Consider the following 20,233-nt stretch of genomic DNA (forward strand, 5'->3'; position numbering starts at 1 on the left):
GTTTGTCGCCTGCTCCGATGGAGGGGACGTCGGGGAAAAAGGGGAGGGAGGAGCTGATCAGCAGGGAATCATCCCACTTAAACACTGCACACCGGGGTTAAGGGCCTTATCCAGCAAATCCTTGATATATGTGCTTAATTTTAAGTCCCCCTGACTTCAATCTGTTTACTCTTGTGCTTAAATTTAAGCATGTGCCTAAGTGCTTGGCTGGCTGAGGGCCAAGGCAAATAGCAGACTGAGGAGCAGATTCGCCTCCAGGAAATGTTTTGCTGGACCCATGGGACAGTGGGTGCTGGAGCAGGTCTGGGGTGATGGAAGGGAATGGTGCAGGAAAACTGTAGAGTGTCTCAGATCCATGAGGTTATTTGGTATTGGAGACTACAGAGCTGTGCCTGTGCTTACCTTCTGGAGTGCATTGTAATTGTGTAGTCATGAAACAGGTACCTGAATTTCAGGGTCTGCATTTCACTCCTCTGAAGGCATTAGCCTGACAGGTAACCTTCTGTATGGCACAAGCACAGTCTTGGGCGAAAAAAAATCCCATTTCTGCCTCTTAATTGACAAGGAAGAATGTTTATGGGGGGGAAAAACAGCTATGATTTCCTCCTCATCATGAGAGATGATACCACCTAAGAAATCTACATAGGAATTTGCGTGGCTGCATTAGCACTTACAACAAAAAGAACTCCTGCATTAGCACAAGCTTTTCTAAATGGCTTTATCTTTGTCTTTCCTCTTCCAGGCTAATTCCTGAAAGCCTGCTTTTAATCCCCCTTTTGCTCCTCCAGCCTGGACTTCTTAGAATGGCAAAATTGTTTGGTTGAGGCTTTTTTTTTTCCTTTGTTTTGAATTGATGAAATGCAGCACTTCAACCTAAGAACTGGAGCCTTGGCAGGCATGAAAATGAAAAGCCACTAGCAGAAAACAAGGTCTGTGTTCTTTCCAAAACACCACTACTAGGGGTTAAGGGAAATGTGCAGCTGGAACAAATAGAGCTCTCCTCTTAACTTCCTCAATAACTGTGCCGGGGGAGAGGGCAGTTGCCAGACGAAGGAAGCGTGGTTAGCCATTGAGTCTGAATGCAGCTACATTTCCACCTCAGACCTATGGAATTTATATTAACCTCTAGCTTTTCTTAGCTGGTGGCATTTTTTTTTTCTTTCAATTTATTATTATTAATTTTTTTAATTTTTTTTTTTGCACGAGGAAGAGCCTCCCTCTTGTTGCTTTGCTTTGTCAGAGGCAATGGTTTCTGCTCCTCGCACCGCGTTCTCGCTGGCGAAAGGGCCGCGGGTGTTGAATGAAGAGGTTTATGGGCTTGATAAAGGGGAGAAAGGCTGAGGCTACCAAGCTTGGAGATGTTTGATGACTTGGTCAACATGGGCTTCTGATGAGGGAGGTGATCTGGGGAAGGGCAGGACTGAGGCATGCCAGCTCTCCAGGTTGTCTCCAATCCCAGCGGAGGTGCAGGCAGGAGGAAGAAACTCATGTGCCTTTAGCATCTTGTACATCACAGAATCACAGAGGGAGCAGTTCCAGTTCAAAAACAGCCAAGCATGGAGATATTTGATGAATTGGTCAACATGGGTTTCTGATGAGGTGATCTGGGGAAGGGCAGGATTGAGGCATGCCAGCTCTCTGGGTTGTCTCCAATCCCAGTGGAGATGCAGGCAGGAGGAAGAACCCCATGTGCCTTTAGCATCTTGTACATCACAGAATCACAGAGGGAGTAGTTCTGATTCAGAAACACCTTTAAGACCATCCAGTTCAGCCATTCCCCCAGCCCTGCCAAGGCCACCACTGACCCATGGCCCTCAGCACCACATCTACATGGCTTGGAAACCCCTCCAGGGATGGGGACTCCAGCCCTGCCCTGGGCAGCCTGGGCCAGGGCCTGACAACCCTGGCCAGCAAGAAATGCTGCCCAACATCCCAGCTCAGCCTCCCCTGGCACCACTGCAGCCCATTTCCTCTTGTCCCATCCCTTGTTCCTGGGGAGCAGAGCCCGACCCCCCTGGCTCCAACCTCCTCTCAGGCAGCTGCAGAGCCAGAAGGTCTCCCCTCAGCCTCCTTTGCTCCAGCCTGGACACCCCCAGCTCCCTCAGCTGCTCCTCCTCACCCTTGTGCTCCAGACCCTGCCCCAGCTCCCTTGCCCTTCTCTGGACACGCTCCAGCCCCTCCATCTCCTTCTTGTCCTGAGGGGCCAGACCTGACCCCAGGATTCCAGGTGCCCCCTCCCCAGGGCCCAGCACAGGGGGACCAGCCCTGCCCTGCTCCTGCTGGACACACCAGTGCTGACACAAGCCAGGATGCTGGTGGCCTTCTGGGCCACCTGAGCACACACTGGCTCATGTTCAGCTGTTTTCAACCAACAAACACCCCCAGGTCCTTTTCCTCTGGGCACTTTCAAGCCACTCTTACCCAAGCCATATGTACAAGTCTTTGCAGTGGGCAAGGAGCAGTGGGCAAGTGAAGAAGTCTAAAAGCACTTTCAGGAAGGTGCTTGGCTGCATAATTTAAGCTATAGGGTGATCATTAGAAGAGCTACCCGATGAACAAGGAGGGGAACATGGCAGACCTCATTTTGCATCCCAGGGCTGCCATAGAGTCCCTGCATGACCTCAGAGCCACCATGGAGGTGTAACCTTTAGGTATCTGTAGGATAATTATGGATGCAGTACTGATGGTGGTGGGCAGGGATCCTGGATGGACAAGGGGCCTGGTTGAACCAACACAGGTGATCTGCTGGTTGCCAAAATTCCTTTCTCTCTTTGGTAGCAAGCAGTCTGACAGCCATCTCTGAATTGATCTTTGGTGACCACTGTCTTAGATCCTTCCCTGCTTCTGATTCTGAATCCATCACACAGGCACAGTCTTGCTAACAAGAAAGGCACCAAGGAAAGGAGAAAGGAGCTAAAAACCCCTAGTGAGGAGAGTCAGTGTGACCCAAGACATCCCAGTAAGCAAGGACTTTGATGCTGATTGCTTGGTACATCAAAATATCCAGGAGCTGAGTTGGTATATGATGGTTATTCTTTGTCCCTTCTTGGTTTTGATGAAACACCTGAAGGTCTGTCCTCTATGAAAAGAATTGAAGGGTCTTTACCCAGCTCGTGGTAGTCATCATAAAAGCAGCCATAGCTCCTGCTTTCATGAACTGGCAGGAAGGCTGATGTTTTAGCAATGCCTGTGTCTTGGAAGTTGTCATGCTAGAGGTTCAGCTTTTGTAGGACACAGGAGAGAAGATATGGCCACCTCACTGCCTGTCCTGTAGCAACTTCTGGATTTTAAAAAAAGCAGCTTTTTAGGGAAGTTTTTTTTGGAGGGGGAGTGGAAATTTCAGATCCATTTCCACAGGTCACATTTGGTGACTGCCTTAAAACCAGCTACCAAGTTGCTTTTCTTACTCCTTCTCATTTTATCTTTCGAAGAAGTCCATGGCTCTCAGAGGTCTATCCATGGCAGGGAGTTGGACCTAGATGATCCTGAAGGTCCCAACCCAAACTAGGCTCTGATTCTATAATGGGGAGGTGTCGAGGGTGGTCAGTGAACAAAGGGTCCTCTTGCCATCTCACCTGCCTGTTTCATCTCAACTGGAGAGCTATGGTCAGATGGCACATCAAGACTCCCAACTCAAAGGTGATGGGCTTTGAAGGGGATGAGAAACAAGGAAAAACAGACTGAGGAACATGAAAAATAGAGAGGAAAAGTATACTTGAAAGAGCTGCAAGGTCTCAGAGGGACTGAAATACCTCCAGTTACACATGTTCCCGTAGCAACCTCCTAACACTGGAAGTCCCAGCTACAGTAATTCCTCCCAAAACTAACCCCAGCAAAATGTAGGAAAAGTTTTTCAGAGCAGGGAATGCTGCCTTTTCTCAGGATGAACTTGGGCTACCTGGATAGACCCCAAACGAAATACCAACTGTGGTGCCTCCTGATTCTAAAGTGATGTAGGTGGTGTTTCTTCCCAAAATTAGCTGAAAAAAACCCTCCACCTCTCTTTTCCAGGGAAAAACAAACCCAGGTCACCAATCCTATTTATTCTTATGCTTTTCAAATATTCTGCATTTCAGGACTCAAAACTGGGGGTTATATTTTTATTGATGCAGTACTGATGGTGGTGGGCAGGGATCCTGGATGGACAAGGGACCTGGTTGAACCAACACAGGTGATCTGCTGGTTGCCAAAATTCCTTTCTCTCTTTGGTAGCAAGCAGTCTGACAGCCATCTCTGAATTGATCTTTGGTGACCACTGTCTTAGATCCTTCCCTGCTTCTGATTCTGAATCCATCACACAGGCACAGTCTTGCTAACAAGAAAGGCACCAAGGAAAGGAGAAAGGAGCTAAAAACCCCTAGTGAGGAGAGTCAGTGTGACCCAAGACATCCCAGTAAGCAAGGACTTTGATGCTGATTGCTTGGTACATCAAAATATCCAGGAGCTGAGTTGGTATATGATGGTTATTCTTTGTCCCTTCTTGGTTTTGATGAAACACCTGAAGGTCTGTCCTCTATGAAAAGAATTGAAGGGTCTTTACCCAGCTCGTGGTAGTCATCATAAAAGCAGCCATAGCTCCTGCTTTCATGAACTGGCAGGGAGGCTGATGTTTTAGCAATGCCTGTGTCTTGGAAGTTGTCATGCTAGAGGTTCAGCTTTTGTAGGACACAGGAGAGAAGATATGGCCACCTCACTGCCTGTCCTGTAGCAACTTCTGGATTTTAAAAAAAGCAGCTTTTTAGGGAAGTTTTTTTTGGAGGGGGAGTGGAAATTTCAGATCCATTTCCACAGGTCACATTTGGTGACTGCCTTAAAACCAGCTACCAAGTTGCTTTTCTTACTCCTTCTCATTTTATCTTTCGAAGAAGTCCATGGCTCTCAGAGGTCTATCCATGGCAGGGAGTTGGACCTAGATGATCCTGAAGGTCCCAACCCAAACTAGGCTCTGATTCTATAATGGGGAGGTGTCGAGGGTGGTCAGTGAACAAAGGGTCCTCTTGCCATCTCACCTGCCTGTTTCATCTCAACTGGAGAGCTATGGTCAGATGGCACATCAAGACTCCCAACTCAAAGGTGATGGGCTTTGAAGGGGATGAGAAACAAGGAAAAACAGACTGAGGAACATGAAAAATAGAGAGGAAAAGTATACTTGAAAGAGCTGCAAGGTCTCAGAGGGACTGAAATACCTCCAGTTACACATGTTCCCGTAGCAACCTCCTAACACTGGAAGTCCCAGCTACAGTAATTCCTCCCAAAACTAACCCCAGCAAAATGTAGGAAAAGTTTTTCAGAGCAGGGAATGCTGCCTTTTCTCAGGATGAACTTGGGCTACCTGGATAGACCCCAAACGAAATACCAACTGTGGTGCCTCCTGATTCTAAAGTGATGTAGGTGGTGTTTCTTCCCAAAATTAGCTGAAAAAAAAACCCCACCTCTCTTTTCCAGGGAAAAGCAAACCCAGGTCACCAAGCCTATTTATTCTCATGCTTTTCAAATATTCTGCATTTCAGGACTCAAAACTGGGGGTTATATTTTTATTGATTTATTAAATGTATTTCTTTATGGCTGGGATGCTTTACTGCTGACATGAAGGTTTTGTTTTTAAGCCTGGCCAGGCTAGAGGAAAGACATACAAATAAACAATCAACCTAAACAACACTAAAATAACATCAGTTAGAACAATTAGAGTTACTATTGTTCCCATTTTTGCTCCAACATGGGAAAAAAAACACAACAAAAACCCTCCATTTCCTAACTCAGCTCAGCACTGATTCTGAATTTGTGGATCCTTGTAACAAAAGGGGGTTTCTTTTGTCTGTTATTTATACTCTTCCTATGGCACCGTGTGTCTGGAGCAGAATCACCAAGGCTGGAAAAGACCTTTCAGACCATCAAGTCCAACTTATGACCAACACTCCCACATCTCCAGACCATGGCACCAAGTGCCACCTCCAGCCTTCCCTTGAACACCTCCAGGGATGGTGCCTCCACCCCTGCCCTGGGCAGTCCATCCCAATGTCTGATCACCCTTTCCATGGAAGTACTTCCTGATATCCAACCTAACCCTCCCCTGGAGCAGCTTCAGGCCAGGCCCTCTTGTCTTGTTGCCAGTTGCCTGGAAAAAGAGCCCAACTCCACCTGACTCCAACCTCCCTTCAGGGAGTTGTAGAGAGGGAGAAGGTCCCCCCTGAATCACCTCTTCTCCAGGCTGAACAAGCCCAGCTCCCTCAGCCCATCCCTACAAGACTTCCCCTCTAGTCCCTTCACCAGCCTTGTTGTCTCCTCTGGACCTGCCCCAGCACCTCAAGGTCCTTCTTGCAGTGAGGGGCCCAGAACTGGACACAGGGCTCACCAGGGCTGAGCACAGGGGGAGAATCACCTCCCTGCTCCTGCTGGGCACAGAATTCCTGATACAAGCCAGGATGCCCTTGGCCTCCTGGGCCACCTGGGCATACTGCTGGCTCCTGTTCAACCAGATGTCAACCAGTGCTCCCAGTCCCCTCTCTGCTGGACTGCTCTCCAGCCACTCTTCCCCCAGCCTGTAGCTCTGGGGATTGTGGGCCAAGTGCAGGACTCTGTACTTTGTCTTGTTGAATTTCATGCCATTGTTCTCAGCCCATCAACCCAGCCTGTCCAGGTCCTCCTGCAGCTTCTTCCTACCTTCCAGCAGATCAACACTTAGGTGTCATCTGCGAACTTACAGGTGGGCAGCCTGTCTTCATCTTGGTGGCCTTGGTGGCACTGGTTGGGTTTTTTCTTCCTGCTCAGAGTGGTTGTGCTCATGTGCACGGGAGGGTTTGCAGAGGCAGCTCCTCCTCGGAGACTTTGTCCTGGATTTTCAAGTTCTATTATCTCAGAATTATGCATCATTCAGGAGCTGTGAGGCCAAGAGTTAAAAATAGAGCCCGGAAAACTTGCTGTGAGTAATCAGCAGAAAGCACTGAGGTAGATTCAGGGTACGTTTCACTTGGGATGCTTTACCTAATTACTCTAATGCTTTAATTGCATTTACATCCTTCACCCCGCGTGGGGAGTTTCATGCTGAGTTGTTCTAGTGTCTTCTGTTTCATCCTGGAGCTCCTGTGGAGGGGTGAGGTGGGACAGCTTAGCTGCCACCAAGTTGTGCCACTTTAAATGCTCTTCTAAATGGGAAGGGTCTACATGATGGTTCTTTGGGTCTGGGCCTGTATGTGTAGAGTCTAGAATTGATTAAAGCATCCACCATTTGGTGAGAAGGAGATGTGCAGAGCAGCAGTGACACTCAGCAAGTGGGACTTCAGGAGGTCAGGGAATCATGGAATCATGGAATGCTTTGGGTTGGAAGGGACCTTCAAGATCATCCAGATCCAACCCCCCTGCACAGGCAGGGACACCTCCCACCAGCCCAGGTTGCTCCAAGCCCCATCCAACCTGCCCTTCAACACTGCCAGGGATGGGGCAGCCACAGCTTCCCTGGGCAACCTGGGCCAGGGTCTCACCACCCTCACACCAAAGAATTTCCTCCTCATGTCTCACCTCAATCTCCCCTCTTCCAGTTTTAATCCATTCCCCCTCATCCCATCCCTCCCTGCCCTTGTCCCAAGCCCCTCCCCAGCTTTCCTGAAGCCCCTTCAGGCACTGGAAGCTGCTCTAAGGTCTCCCTGGAGCCTTCTCTTCTCCAGGCTGAACACCCCAACTCTCCCAGCCTGGCTCCAGAGCAGAGCTGCTCCTATGTAGTGCTGGTGGATTTAATGGTGACTAAAGAGTGGTGTTTAGCTGATCACCATCATGGCCATCATTTCTCTGTGCCCCTGCCCAAAGAGTCTTCTTTGAGGTGTCCATCCTCAAAGCTGCAGCATTCAGTCTTTGCTGGCCATGTACAATTTAGGGTGCACTCCCCGAAGATGCAGTTAAATCAGGAAATCCTCCAAACTGGCAACATCTCCCAAGAAATAACTTCCTATGTCTCTTCTTGGAGGCTTTGCTTTCTATTCCATTGATGTTGAGGTTGGATATTAGGAAGAAATTCTTCACTCTAAGAGTGATGATGAGCTGGAATGGGCTTCCCAGGGAGGTTGTTGATGCCCCATCCCTGGAGATTTTTAAGGCCAGGTTGGAGGAGGTTTTGTGCAACCTGGTCTGGTGGTTCCCTGCTCATGGCAGGGGGGTTGGAACTTGATGATCTTTGAGGTCCCTTCCAACCTTAATGATTCTATGATTATTATAATCTCCTTCCAGGAAAAACAAATAGCTTGAATTTGAAGGAACAGATTTATCACTTCAATTTGAAACGAAGAGGAAGTCATTTCTTGGTGGCTTCCTGACATTGTTTGCTATTCTTCCATGGATTCCAAAGCAGGTCAAGGCTTTGGTTTTTGTCTCAGCCCTCTCCTTGTGAGAGGTAAAAAATTCCCCTAATGTAAAAGAGGAGAGTGAGTGGTCGACCAGTGCTGTGGGAGTTCCTGGAAGGGGAAGAGGTAACAGCAAGTGTCTCTGCTGAAAGTGCTCACAGAACTTCTATGTCTTGGGTCCTGCTCTTGGGTCACAACAACACAAGGCAACATTCCAGGCTTGGGGAAGAGTGGTTGGAAAGTGTCCAGAGTAAAGGACCTGGGTGTGCTGGGCAGTGGTGGCTGAATATGAGCCACTGAGAGCCCAGGTGGCCCAGAAGGCCACCAGCATCCTGGCTTGTGTCAGCACTGGTGTGTCCAGCAGGAGCAGGGCAGGGCTGGTCCCCCTGTGCTGGGCCCTGGGGAGGGGGCACCTGGAATCCTGGGGGCAGGTCTGGGCCCCTCAGGACAAGAAGGAGATGGAGGGGCTGGAGCATGACCAGAGAAGGGCAAGGGAGCTGGGGCAGGGTCTGGAGCACAAGGGTGAGGAGGAGCAGCTGAGGGAGCTGGGGGTGTCCAGGCTGGAGCAAAGGAGGCTGAGGGGAGACCTTCTGGCTCTGCAGCTGCCTGAGAGGAGGTTGGAGCCAGGGGGGGCGGGCTCTGCTCCCCAGGAACAAGGGATGGGACAAGAGGAGATGGGCTGCAGTGGTGCCAGGGGAGGCTGAGATGGGATGTTGGGCAGCATTTCTTGCTGGCCATGGTTGTGAGGCCCTGGCCCAGGCTGCCCAGGGCAGGGCTGGAGTCCCCATCCCTGGAGGGGTTTCCAAGCCGTGTAGATGTGGTGCTGAGGGACATGGGGCAGGGGTGGCCTTGGCAGGGCTGGGGGAATGGCTAGACTGGATGGTCTAAAAGGTCTTTTCCAACCACAACAATTCCATGATCTGTGATTCTCTGTCTGCAGCTCTTTGCTGTCCCAGGCTTTCCTGCCATACACAATCCATCCTGTAGAGAGATGAAGGCCTTACATAACGCAGGGTGTCACAAGTCACTGGGTGGTTTCTGCAGTTCATTTCTGGAACCACAATAGATGTGTTTTTACAGTCCCTCCAACCTTGGTATTTCTGTTGTTGCCTTGGCACAGGCAGCTGGGGCATCTTCAGGGCTGTCATGCAACCAGCCCCACTGCCCAGAAAATAAATCCCACCCTGAACTTTGCTTGCCATAAAACTGAGTGAAACTACAGGCCTAATAACCTGTTTGTTCAGTTCATGCCTTCTGCAACCATTTGTTTAAGATAAGCAAGGGTGGAGATGTTTCTTGAGGGCACAAAAGGCTCTTGAGATAAAGCTCCTGTAGTGATATGGTTGGATTTTTCCATCAGTCCAGTTGCTTTTCTCAACCTTTCCTTGGTTCTTGGGGTTTCCTCGTTTGGCATCTTTGCCTCCTTGACCATGACCATCCTTAACCTCCTTGACCATGACCATGGGCTGGAAGCATTTCTACTGCACAAGGAATTTCTACTGAAGAGGCTGAATGAGTGGGTGTGAGTGAAGACTATCACTTTGTGGAGTGAGGTTTTACATCTGAAAGTCAGGCTTTATTAGACATGCAGGCCATGAGGATGAAACAATGAACCCCAAACTCTCATAGGCCCTAGGGTCTTCATGAAACATCCATTAATTTGGCCACCCCAGGCAACAGTTGCCCTTGAGATGTGGAGAAGCAGAGGGGAAGGAAGGTGCAGGTTGGTCTGAAGCAAAGGAGAAGGAAGGAAGGTGCAAGCTGGTCCCAAATAGGACATCCCTTTTTTAAGACAGTTGTGGTCAGAGTCTGAAAGAGTCCCTGGGATTTGATACCTAAGGGTGATCATGGAAGGACCAACATCAGCAAAACCCCCCACCTTGTTTCTTCTTGTCTCCTTGTGATTTGCTCTGTGATTTTACCATCAGCAGTAAAAGAGGCAAAGCTGGTGCCTCCCTCCAGCTTCTGCTGATGTTGCTGCAGAAGAAACGTGAGGAAAACAACAGCAAAGCTACTGCTTGGAGCAGAGGAGCTCTAAAAACCAACCATTTCCCTCCTCTGATCCTGCCCATCTTCCTGGTGTCCCTCCCAGGCCAGTGTCCTGCAGGTCACTGGGCTGAGATGTGGGGTGGCCCAGGAGAGGGATGTTGCTGGGGAAGGGGCAGGTCTGGGTGTGAGGAGATGTGAAGGTTCTTGGGTTCCTGCAGATTGCCAACAAGATCTTGAAAGCTTTTGCTTTGTTCATTCTTTCCACTTTGATGTAAATGGATCCAGGGCAGAGGAGATGCCAGCTTTCTGGTTTCTCATGGGCAGGTGGACAGGGTTGAGGGTTGGGCAGACATCTTCATTAAGAAGGTAAAGTACAAAAAGTGGGCACCAAACCTGCTCCCCATCTGTTTGTAAGATGGCAGAATTCCCTTGGTGTTTGCTGGCTGGCCATGTGACAGTCACCTCAGCTTCCCTTCTCCAGGGGGTGCTTTCCCTGAAACATCTGAACATCAATATGGACATCACAACATCTCAAGGGGACTGGCCTGGGATCACTCCTGAATGTTCCTTCTTTTCCAGAGTTCTCAGCCTACATGTTTATGATTTCAACTTGACATCCATGTACATGCATTAGAAGTCCCATGGGCTTCTCAGGTTCTGCTACAAGCTTCCCACCATGAAAACCACAGAGAATTTTGCTCCCAAAATTGAAAATTACCCCTCTTGGGGATCCTTCCTGAGACCGTGGGCTCCCTGTTCTTTGCTTTTCCCACACCCCTGACTTCCACAACCCACAGCATGGAAATGGTGGTTTGTTATCTTCTCCTTCAGACATCTGTGAATAAGTATCAAAATCAAACCAGTGTGGGAGGGAGACCAAAGGTGATCTTGCTGCCCAGTGAGAAGTTGCAAACCTGCATATGAAAACCATGAACACCTGGGCTTGATGGTGTCTTCTGGCCCAAGCAGGAGCAAGGACCATCTTTCTTGTGTGAGTCTTCTTGTAGACCCATTGTGGAGCAGAGGGTGGTCTTCTGCCTTGCAAGCCATTCCCTTTAGGCTCTGCACAACGGTTTTAGCTTCATAAAGAGTTTATCCACTGAGAAATGGAAGAGCTACAATTCAGATCCACGTTGTCCTCAGCGAGCCAGCTCTACTGAAGGCACTTCCATTCCATTCCTGCATGGCGACAAACTCAAGAGCCATGTCATCAAGGCCCACAAAATAGTCACGGTTGGAAAGGACCTCTGAGATCACTGAGTCCAACCATGAAGTCCTCACAGTGCCCTTGGGACTCTGATGTGTCTGCACCCACTCGTCACCCTCAGTCTTCTCCAGCCATTCTGCTCTTCTTGCAAGTTGCTGATGTTTCCTTTTACATCAGTTTCCTGCACACACACACACACAAACCCAAAGAGTCAGCTTGTCTCCCTTCCAAATTTAGCTCTGTTGAGGCACCAAAATAGACAAGAGGAGGGACTGGTTTTTTTTCTAAAACATTGTCTCATGGCTAGGACTGAGGAAGGGAACTGCACAGCATGGAGAAAGGAGATGCTTGAGTTTCCTGATGGAAACATGAAGATCTCCTCTGTTCAGGCCCAGGCAGTGTCCAGGCGTGCTCCTTGGATTAGGAGCCTTATTCCCATTTAATGAATCCATCTCTCCTGCTGGTGGTGGGAGAGGTCTGAGGAAGCACAGGGATGCTCTGCAAGGAGGGCATAAAACCATAGAATGTATTTGCTTTGACTTCTAAAAGTCATCTAGTCCAACCCCCCTACAAGAAGCAGGGACATGTCACACTAGACCAGGCTGCTCCAAGCCCCATCCAACCTGCCCTTCAACACTGCCAGGGATGGGGCAGCCACAGCTTCTCTGGGCAACCTGGGCCAGGGTCTCACCACCCTCACACCAAAGAATTTCCTCCTCATGTCTCACCTCAATCTCCCCTCTTCCAGTTTTAATCCATCCCCCTCATCCTATCCCTCCCTGCCCTTGTCCCAAGCCCCTCCCCAGCTTTCCTGGAGCCCCTTCAGGCACTGGAAGCTGCTCTAAGGTCTCCCTGGAGCCCTCTCTTCTCCAGGCTGAACACCCCAACTCTCCCAGCCTGGCTCCAGAGCAGAGCTGCTCCAGCCCTCCCAGCATCTTTGCGTCCCTCCTCTGGACTCTCTTCAACAGTTCCATGTCCTTCCTGTGCTGGGGACTCCCAACACCCAGCAGAGCACCACCATCCCTAAGAGCAGAAAGGCAGCTCTGGAGGTGTTGATGAAAGCTGAGGAGATCACTTCTTGAGCTCCTTGTGTTCTGCAGAGGTAGTTTCATTTTGCCAGAGTGATTAGATTTGCACGTGTGTGTCTGCAAGGCAGCTTCATTTCCCAAAATTACTCCAGGGTTTATCCAGCCTTGGTAGTACAACATTTGCAAACAGTCTCGCTAAGTATTGTCCTATTTTTAGGTTGATTTCCTCAACCACCAAGGCTGATGGGATTGGGCTGCCTGAGGCTGCTCCCTCCCTTCCTTTTCTCATTTACTTTGGTAGCCATTGGCCAAGTTCAAGCAAGTTTTCAGAGGAACAGAGATCTTGCAGATATGAAGCTCCTGCTACGCCTTCAGTGAAAGTGAGTGATGGGGAAGATCAGTGGTGAGGAAGACACAAACCACAACTCAGAGTAATGGAGAAGGTTCAGTATGATTTTGAAGGTATTAGATATCAAAGATGCCACAGAGAATTAACCATGAGATGTCTGGCTGCTGGAGAAGCCCAGGTCAGACCTGGTTAACTAGGTGGTGACCCAACTATAGACCCAGGAGAGCAAGTTGCCAGCTTCCCTACTCCCAAATTCCCTCTTAGTAGTAAGAGGTAGTTTGGAAGTACCCATCTTATTACCCCCAAAGATGTGTTTGAATGGTGAGGTGACATGTGGTGAGCATGAAGAGAGCTCTTTCTGGTGCTGGGTGCAGGGAGGTGAGCAGAGGACAGCATGGATTGCTGAGCAGAACCTGACTTGATGAGCAGATCTGCAGGAAAGCTGAAGCACCTTCATCTAATGAAGACCTTACCCTTGCTATGAGGAATCATGTAGGATACTGTGGCACCCCTGGGTGTTGAGTGTTTTAGTGAGAGAGAAGGCGAATTTGGTCACCAAGAGTGGGGTGCTACCCCTGAACATGCTTTCTGAAGCCATATGGTCATGGCACACCTGATTTTCCCTGGAAGAACGTGAAGTGAAGAAGAAAGTGAGAAGGGAAAATACCTTCTCAAGAAGAACACTTCAGGACTGCAGCCAAAGCAAGGTTCAAATGGGGACATGCAAACTAGCAGCAGGACTTACCCAGAGGCTTGGGTTCGGTGAGTTCCTTATTGCTTGAAGGCTCGAAGAGCAAAGGTCTTTTGGTCACAATAAACCCTGCTGCTGTTGGACTCAAGGATGCCTTCTCTGCTCTGCAAGCCTAAATTCATCCCCATCCCTGGCAACTTTTCTCCTCCCTTACATCTTTTGAACTCAAAATACGATCATCTCAGTAACTGCTACTAAAATTAGCTGTCATTTTTAAGGCTCTTCCCATGGAGACAGAGAAGGACTTTTGTTGTAAGTCACTGTGTTATGTTGTCATGCCAATGGGACAAAGCTGCTGCTGGAGGAGACATGTTCCCACCCAGCCCTTGTCCTTGCCCAGGCTCCTCTCTCGTGGCCTCCTGACTCCTGGTGATTCACCAGCAGTGGCTGGAGCTCTGAGGTTAAGATTGATGGAAATAAAAGAAGCTGCTTTTATAGGGTTTTTATTGCCAGCCTGGGAAGTACAATGGAGCAGAAATAAAAATCATGATGGTTGTGACAGCTCTGCAGTCCATGGACTCCAGAGTCCCTGGAAAACAAACAATACTTTGCACTTCCAGAGCTCCTTTCATCCAGGAACCTCAGAGCTCTTTGCTCACAATAATGGAGTCTCCAATGCCCATAGTAGGATGGTAAATAAAACATGATGGACATTGGCACCTTCAGTGGAGAGAGCACAAGGCAGCAGGTTGAGTTACACAAAACTCATCCACAGGTGTGACCAGGGCAAAGCATTTCATGTCCTGCTTATGTCAGTTGGTTCCCTTTGGTGGATCCCACCCATCCCTTCCCCAGGGGTGGCACATGTTGACTGGGTTGCAGTGGGCAGGCACAGCGAGGTGCTCCTGGCAGTCTTTGAATCCCAGACTGGTTTGGGTTGGAAGGGACCTTAAATACCATCTAGTTCCAACCCCCCTACATGGGCAGGGACACCTCCCATGATGGGATGAGGGGGAATGGATTAAAACTGGAAGAGGAGAGATTTAGGTTGGACTTTAGGAGGAAATTCTTTGGTGGGGGGGTTGGAACTAGATGGTCTTTAAGGTCCCTTCCAACCCAAACCATCTGTGATTCAGTGATTCCACAATTCAATGATCTCCAGACCTTCCTCAGTAGGGTCTGAGCTGTTAGAAGGATCTTTGGATGGCAGCTGTTGCTTTTCTCACGTTGGGTTGACAGCTTTGTCTTGCTCTGCCCACTTCCGTACTGGTGCCTCCTGGTTCTTGGAGCTGACCGTTGCTGTTCCCTCTTTCTCCCAGGGCTACCACCCGTTGCCTCATGAAGCTGAAATCGCACACACCAAAAAACTGTTCCGAAGGAGAAGAAACGACCGGAGGTAGGTGGAACCTCTCTAGGATTTGGTTGGGTTGGGTTGTTTTTAATCTCTTCCCTGAAAATCTTTCCCCCCTGCCCCGGTCTGTTGAGTTAGGGCACAAACCTTTACCCTAGCTTTAATATCTTCAAAAAAACTGCCTGTCCATCCCTCTGGTTTGTCTTCAATCTGAGGCGTGTCCTTTACTGCTCCAGGAGGAGATTCAAGACCTTCTCTTCCCCTTGTAGTCCAGCACAGCCAGATCCCCTCCCCCAACTTATTCTAGAAGGGGCACCTGGCAAAGTACTCTCCATAAATTTTTTAGTCCTTTTGACTTGTTTCCTCTATTTTTGATGGAAAAGCCCAATTTTATGACTTTCAGGGTCACCTGTGAAGTGGGTAGAGTTGAGATGGCTTTGCTTGTCTGTGTGAAGGAGGGGATGTGCTCACCAGGCAGCTGAGTTCCCGTGGCATTGGTGGTTTCAATCTGTCTCCTTAATTTAATTGGGTCAAGTGGATATTTAATTGTGGAACGTGCATATTTAATTAGACAAGGGCATCCAGAGTCCTTGAGAGGACTCATGACTATGGTTAAAAATGTGGAAAATAAGCAGGGGGGAAAAAAACCCCAAGCTGTTAGTTGTACATGCAGCTTCACTTCTGGCTTCTGCTGAGACTGAGGCAACACAACTAGGGCAAGAGAGCATTTCTAAACCCAGGAATTTGCAAGGTTCATGTTATTTCCCAGAAGAAAAAGTAGCCAATATTTTCTTCTGGAGTGATCTAAAATCTGGATCTAAGCTGTGATGCCTCATGAGGGTTTTTTTTTTTGGTCCTACTGACACCTGGAGTAGTTGTTGGAGCACATTCTTGGGCTCCTCATCACTTCCCAACTGTAGTTCATTCTGTGTATGGGTTGGTTTTCCCATATTTTACTGAGCAACCAAAATGAGTTTGCTCAGGCATCATAGAAACATTCTTCTCTGGGCAGGGAGGTTCAGCAGCAGCAAACTCCATTTTCTGTTCTCTTTGGGGCTTCCTCCTTTTTTTCCTGTACCCAGTTTAAAAGGAAATGTAGTGTTGGGATTCAGGGGGGTAAAAAAAACCCCTTGGTTCAGGTGGGTTGTAGCCCTGTGAGCACCAAAATGTGGTTAAAAACAAGGTGAAATCTTCTTGTGTTGCAAGAGTAAACTAGGTGGGATTCCTTGCAGTGCTGGGCTGAGCTCCCTGAGAAGTCACAGTGGAGGTTGGAGCATCCTGCTCCCATCCCAGCTCCTCAGGAGGGTCTTTCTCCACCATCCAAAGAGTGGATGATGTTGCAGGAGAGGTGACCTGCAGAGAGCCCAAGGGGTCTCCTGCCTGAAGCCACAAGCCAAAAGCTGCACTGAACCAGAGCTGTGGAACCACGTGTTGGTTCTTCCCTCCCATCCAAACACTTGAGATGCCCCCAGAGGGAACTTGCTCCTTCCAATTCATTTCTGGCAGGAAGGGAGGTCTCAGAATGGGTATTTTATGAGAAAAACATGGGAGAAATGGGAAATAAAGGGTAGAAATAGGGAGGAAAAAAGGGAATAGGAAAAAAAAAATACACTTTCTTGCAGCACAAGCAGGTTTCAAAGCTGTTCACACTTTATTGAAGTCCCAGGCATCATTCTGAGAGAGAAAAGCTTCATTTTGGAGCTGGTGGAGCCACACAGGTGGTATGAACATCCCTTAGGATGAGATTTTATGAGGAAACCAGCTGGGAGTTACACTCTTGCTGTTTTACACCTTATCTGGAGATGGAAGGACTCCAAATTGCAAGACCATGGGTGGGATGTTGGAGGCAGTGAGGCTGCGGAGAAGCTGAGTGGGGCCATTTGGTGGTGCATGGGTTGGGAGGGGTTAGGCAGCAGCTCTGAATTCCTGGAGCTAAGGGAAGAAGGAGCTGGTTTCTTAGAAGGGGGTTGGTAGCAGGCAAGGATGGGAGTTGGGCTGACATGCAATGGATTTGCAAGACAAGAAGAAGTTTTCCTGCTGGTTTGGTTAAAAGCAGTTCTGTCCCCAAAGCCCTAGCACAGCTGGGTTTGGTTTTCATGAGGCAGCTTATCTCCTTCTCCTGAAGGTGATGAGCACTTGGCACCAAGCAGCACCCAGGCCCCACAAGCAACACCCCTCCGTGGGGCACCAGAACCTGTCTCTACCTGAGGATGACACATCCAGGTGACCATGGTGGGCATCCTCCTGCCATGGGCTCACCTGTGGCCAAGTGACCTTCAGGTTGGCTGGTCCTTTTTACAAACCAGCCGTTACAAAAGAGCAGATCCATCACTTTGGCACCCAGAAATCTGCTGGTTCAGAGCTTCCAGCTCCTGAGTACTACGAGCTTCCCCCCACCCTGACAGTGACATTCAGAAGGGGCCCCATCTTGGCCTGGTGAAGCCCCTTTTGTTTCTCACGCGTAACGAGGCTGACGTCTGGCTCTGCTATAAATAGCCCCCGTTCCCTGCTTCCTTCCTGTCACCTTTCCTTGGGAAATTCTGTCACTGCACTGCTGAGGAGCACAGCTTACCTACCCTGAGGTCTCCCTGGAGGAGAAGCCACCCTATGGATGTTCAACCACAGGTCTCTCCTTACGAGGGGCCTTCTCTGTACCAGAACGTTGTTACATCCCATGAGTCACTTTTCATTCAGTGCAGAAGATGGATACAAAGGTTAAAACAAGCTTTGGCTTTCCCAGTTGAGGACCACGATGGGTCTGCTGGACACGTTTTTGGTAGCAGCCATCAACATCAGAACCACATCTGGTGGAGGGCTGAGTTGCACAAGTTGTTGGAGAAGCCTACAGGAGGTGGTGGGATCCCTGCTGCAAAGAGCTGGTCACTGGGGCAGGAGACCATGGAGAGGTGTTGCCCTCCCCACCTCATCCAGCAGATGTCCTTCACCCAGTGCTTTCTCTGTTGGTTGTCACCTCCTGATGTGGGTCGTGGAGGGTGTCACCACTTGGTGGCATCATTGAAGGAGAGCAGCAGAGACAAGTTTTTTCCTAAGTGTCCATGTGAGCAGGTGTTAAACACCAGTGAGGATTTTGTTGTCCCAAATGCTGATGAACTGTTTGCTGCCCCCCAAGACCCACCCTACCCAGATACCAACTTGATTTGACCTCCTGTGTGCAACCACCTCTAAGGAAGGAGGAGGGGCTTTCCCTCAGCGGTGGCAGAACCTCTCCTGCCCTTCTCTCCTGCAAGCAGTGGAGAAAAGAAGAATAATCTGGGATTATGGACCCATTTCTCAAGTCCTCTCCTCCAGCCCTTCCCAACGCAATGCCTCTCTGCTAGCAGAGCACAAGGTGTGCTGAGATGTGGTCTCCTCGGGCAGAGTGGGCTCTGAATTTGGCCCCTTGTTTTCTGAAAAGTTCCCAAGAAATGCCATTCCTAAAGTATCTATCAAAGCACTGCAAGTCAACTTGTGCTGCACAGGGTTTCTCCAGTTCCTGTGGCATCCTGTGATGATGTGATTTGGGAAAGAGGCCAAACCCCCATGGCCTGGAGGTGCATGCACAGGTGCTTGCACCAGCCTTGTAGGAGTTACAAGGAATACATGGAGTTGCTGTGGGTTAGGAAAGGTGAGTTTGGAGCTACTTATTGGTCTTGTGGTTACCAGACTATTTTAAATTGTTTTGCAGCACCTGAGGAAGGACACAGTTTTGGTGAGGAGCAGGGGAAGGTCACTGGGGAAGTCTTGAAAAGCTTGTGCTGGCATCATCACGTTGGGTCAGTTGTGACTTGTTGGATTGAAAAGTCAAATTAGGCTGAATCCCTTATCAAAAGGAGATCCTCATGTGTGTGTAGATACTGGCTGGTATCTCATGGACCTTCTCCTGGTCAGTGTAGAGAGGCTTACAGAGGGAAGCACAGCCCTGTGGCTCAGAGAGGGTGGAATAAAAGCTTTAGGAGTTAATCCCTTCTTTCCAAAAGGCACATGAATTTCTGTGTTCAGGAAAAGACGTGGATCCTTTGGGCTTTCTCCGTGTGTGTCTCCAGGCTTTGGGAAGACCAGAGCATCAAGGAGCTGCTCTGCCTGTCCCAGACAGGACTGTTGGGGACCATGACCAGCCTTGGGTGAAGGACCTTCACCTGTAGCTGTGGCTGAGCTTCTTGTCATCTCCTCCTCCTGTTGGATGGAGGTTTAAGAAGGGTGGTTCTGCACCTGGGATATCCGTCCTTCATTAATCCCTTCTGTGGGGATAACAAGATGGAGCAGAAGACTGCGTGGGTCCTTCTGACTCAGATGGAGAGAAGAGGTGGGAGCAAAGAGGCCCCTGTGCTTTCCCCCTCAGTGTGTCCCAAATACTTAAAGGTTTGGACAACAAGATTACAAAAAGTCCCCAAATTTTCTCTTGCCTTGTCCCAGTTTGCTTCCTACCATTAACTTGGCTTTACACTTAAATGATCAGGGAAAAAAAAAAAAACCACACGAAAAAAACCCCCAAAACAGGCAGGATTATTTTTAATTTGTTTTAATGTGTGTGTTGCTTTCTGGTTTTAATTAGATTCAGAGCTGGGGGAGGCAGAAATACCCTCCCTCCCTGGAGAGCCCCGGGTGGTTGTCGGGGATGGTTTCCTCTTCCCAGAGCAGGAGGGTTGTGTAAGCACCACTGACCCCTCCTGCTCACACCCACGCCAAAAGCCAGGTCAGCTGGGGTGAGCACATGAGGGTGGGCACCCCTGGCTCCCCCATCAGTGTCCACATTGCTGAGGGACCTCCTAGGACTCATCCCAGCCCATCCACACAGGAGGTGAGCGTGGTCCTCCAGCAGGACGGGCACGACGGGCTCGGGGCCAGGCAGGAACATCCCAGATCTGGCTCCACCAAGGAGTGTAGGCCAAGCTGTGGTCTATTCCTTTTCCCATTATATTTGATTTTACAGACCCCGAGGGACACTCAGCCACCTACAGTGATTAGTTCAACTGATGAAGCTGTTTTTCCTCTTGTGGCCAAGTCCTTTTGTGAAGGGTTTTCAATAGCCACCCTGCCCGGGACATTGTTCCTGTACAATTTCCTTTCAAAACACCATCAAGGGCACTTTACCACTTCAGCCTGTCATAAAATATCACAGGAACCAGCTTTGCCCAGCTCCTTCAAAGGCAAGATCTCCTCCTTCTTGGAGGAAGGGATGGAGTCCGGTGGGAGTTCCAGGACCATGTGATGGTGGAGTGAGATGGAGCTGGATGATGAGAGTTAAAGAACAAGTTTTCTGCTTTTTTTTTTTCTTTTCTTGCTATTTT

The 20,233-nt window shown here is 49.3% G+C and overlaps 1 protein-coding gene across 1 annotated transcript in view; it reads left to right on the forward strand.

Moving 5' to 3' along the window:
• CTIF (CBP80/20-dependent translation initiation factor) overlaps positions 1-20,233 on the forward strand; it is a 118,069-nt gene that overhangs the window by 39,996 nt on the left and 57,840 nt on the right. Inside the window, exon 6 of the mRNA XM_009996563.1 lies at positions 14,914-14,990. Coding sequence (XP_009994865.1) covers positions 14,914-14,990 — 77 coding nt within the window. The remainder of the gene's footprint in view (positions 1-14,913; positions 14,991-20,233) is intronic.

The sequence above is a fragment of the Chaetura pelagica genome, unplaced genomic scaffold (assembly GCF_000747805.2).
Source record: "Chaetura pelagica isolate M959 unplaced genomic scaffold, ChaPel_1.0 scaffold370, whole genome shotgun sequence".
NCBI lineage: Eukaryota > Metazoa > Chordata > Aves > Apodiformes > Apodidae > Chaetura > Chaetura pelagica.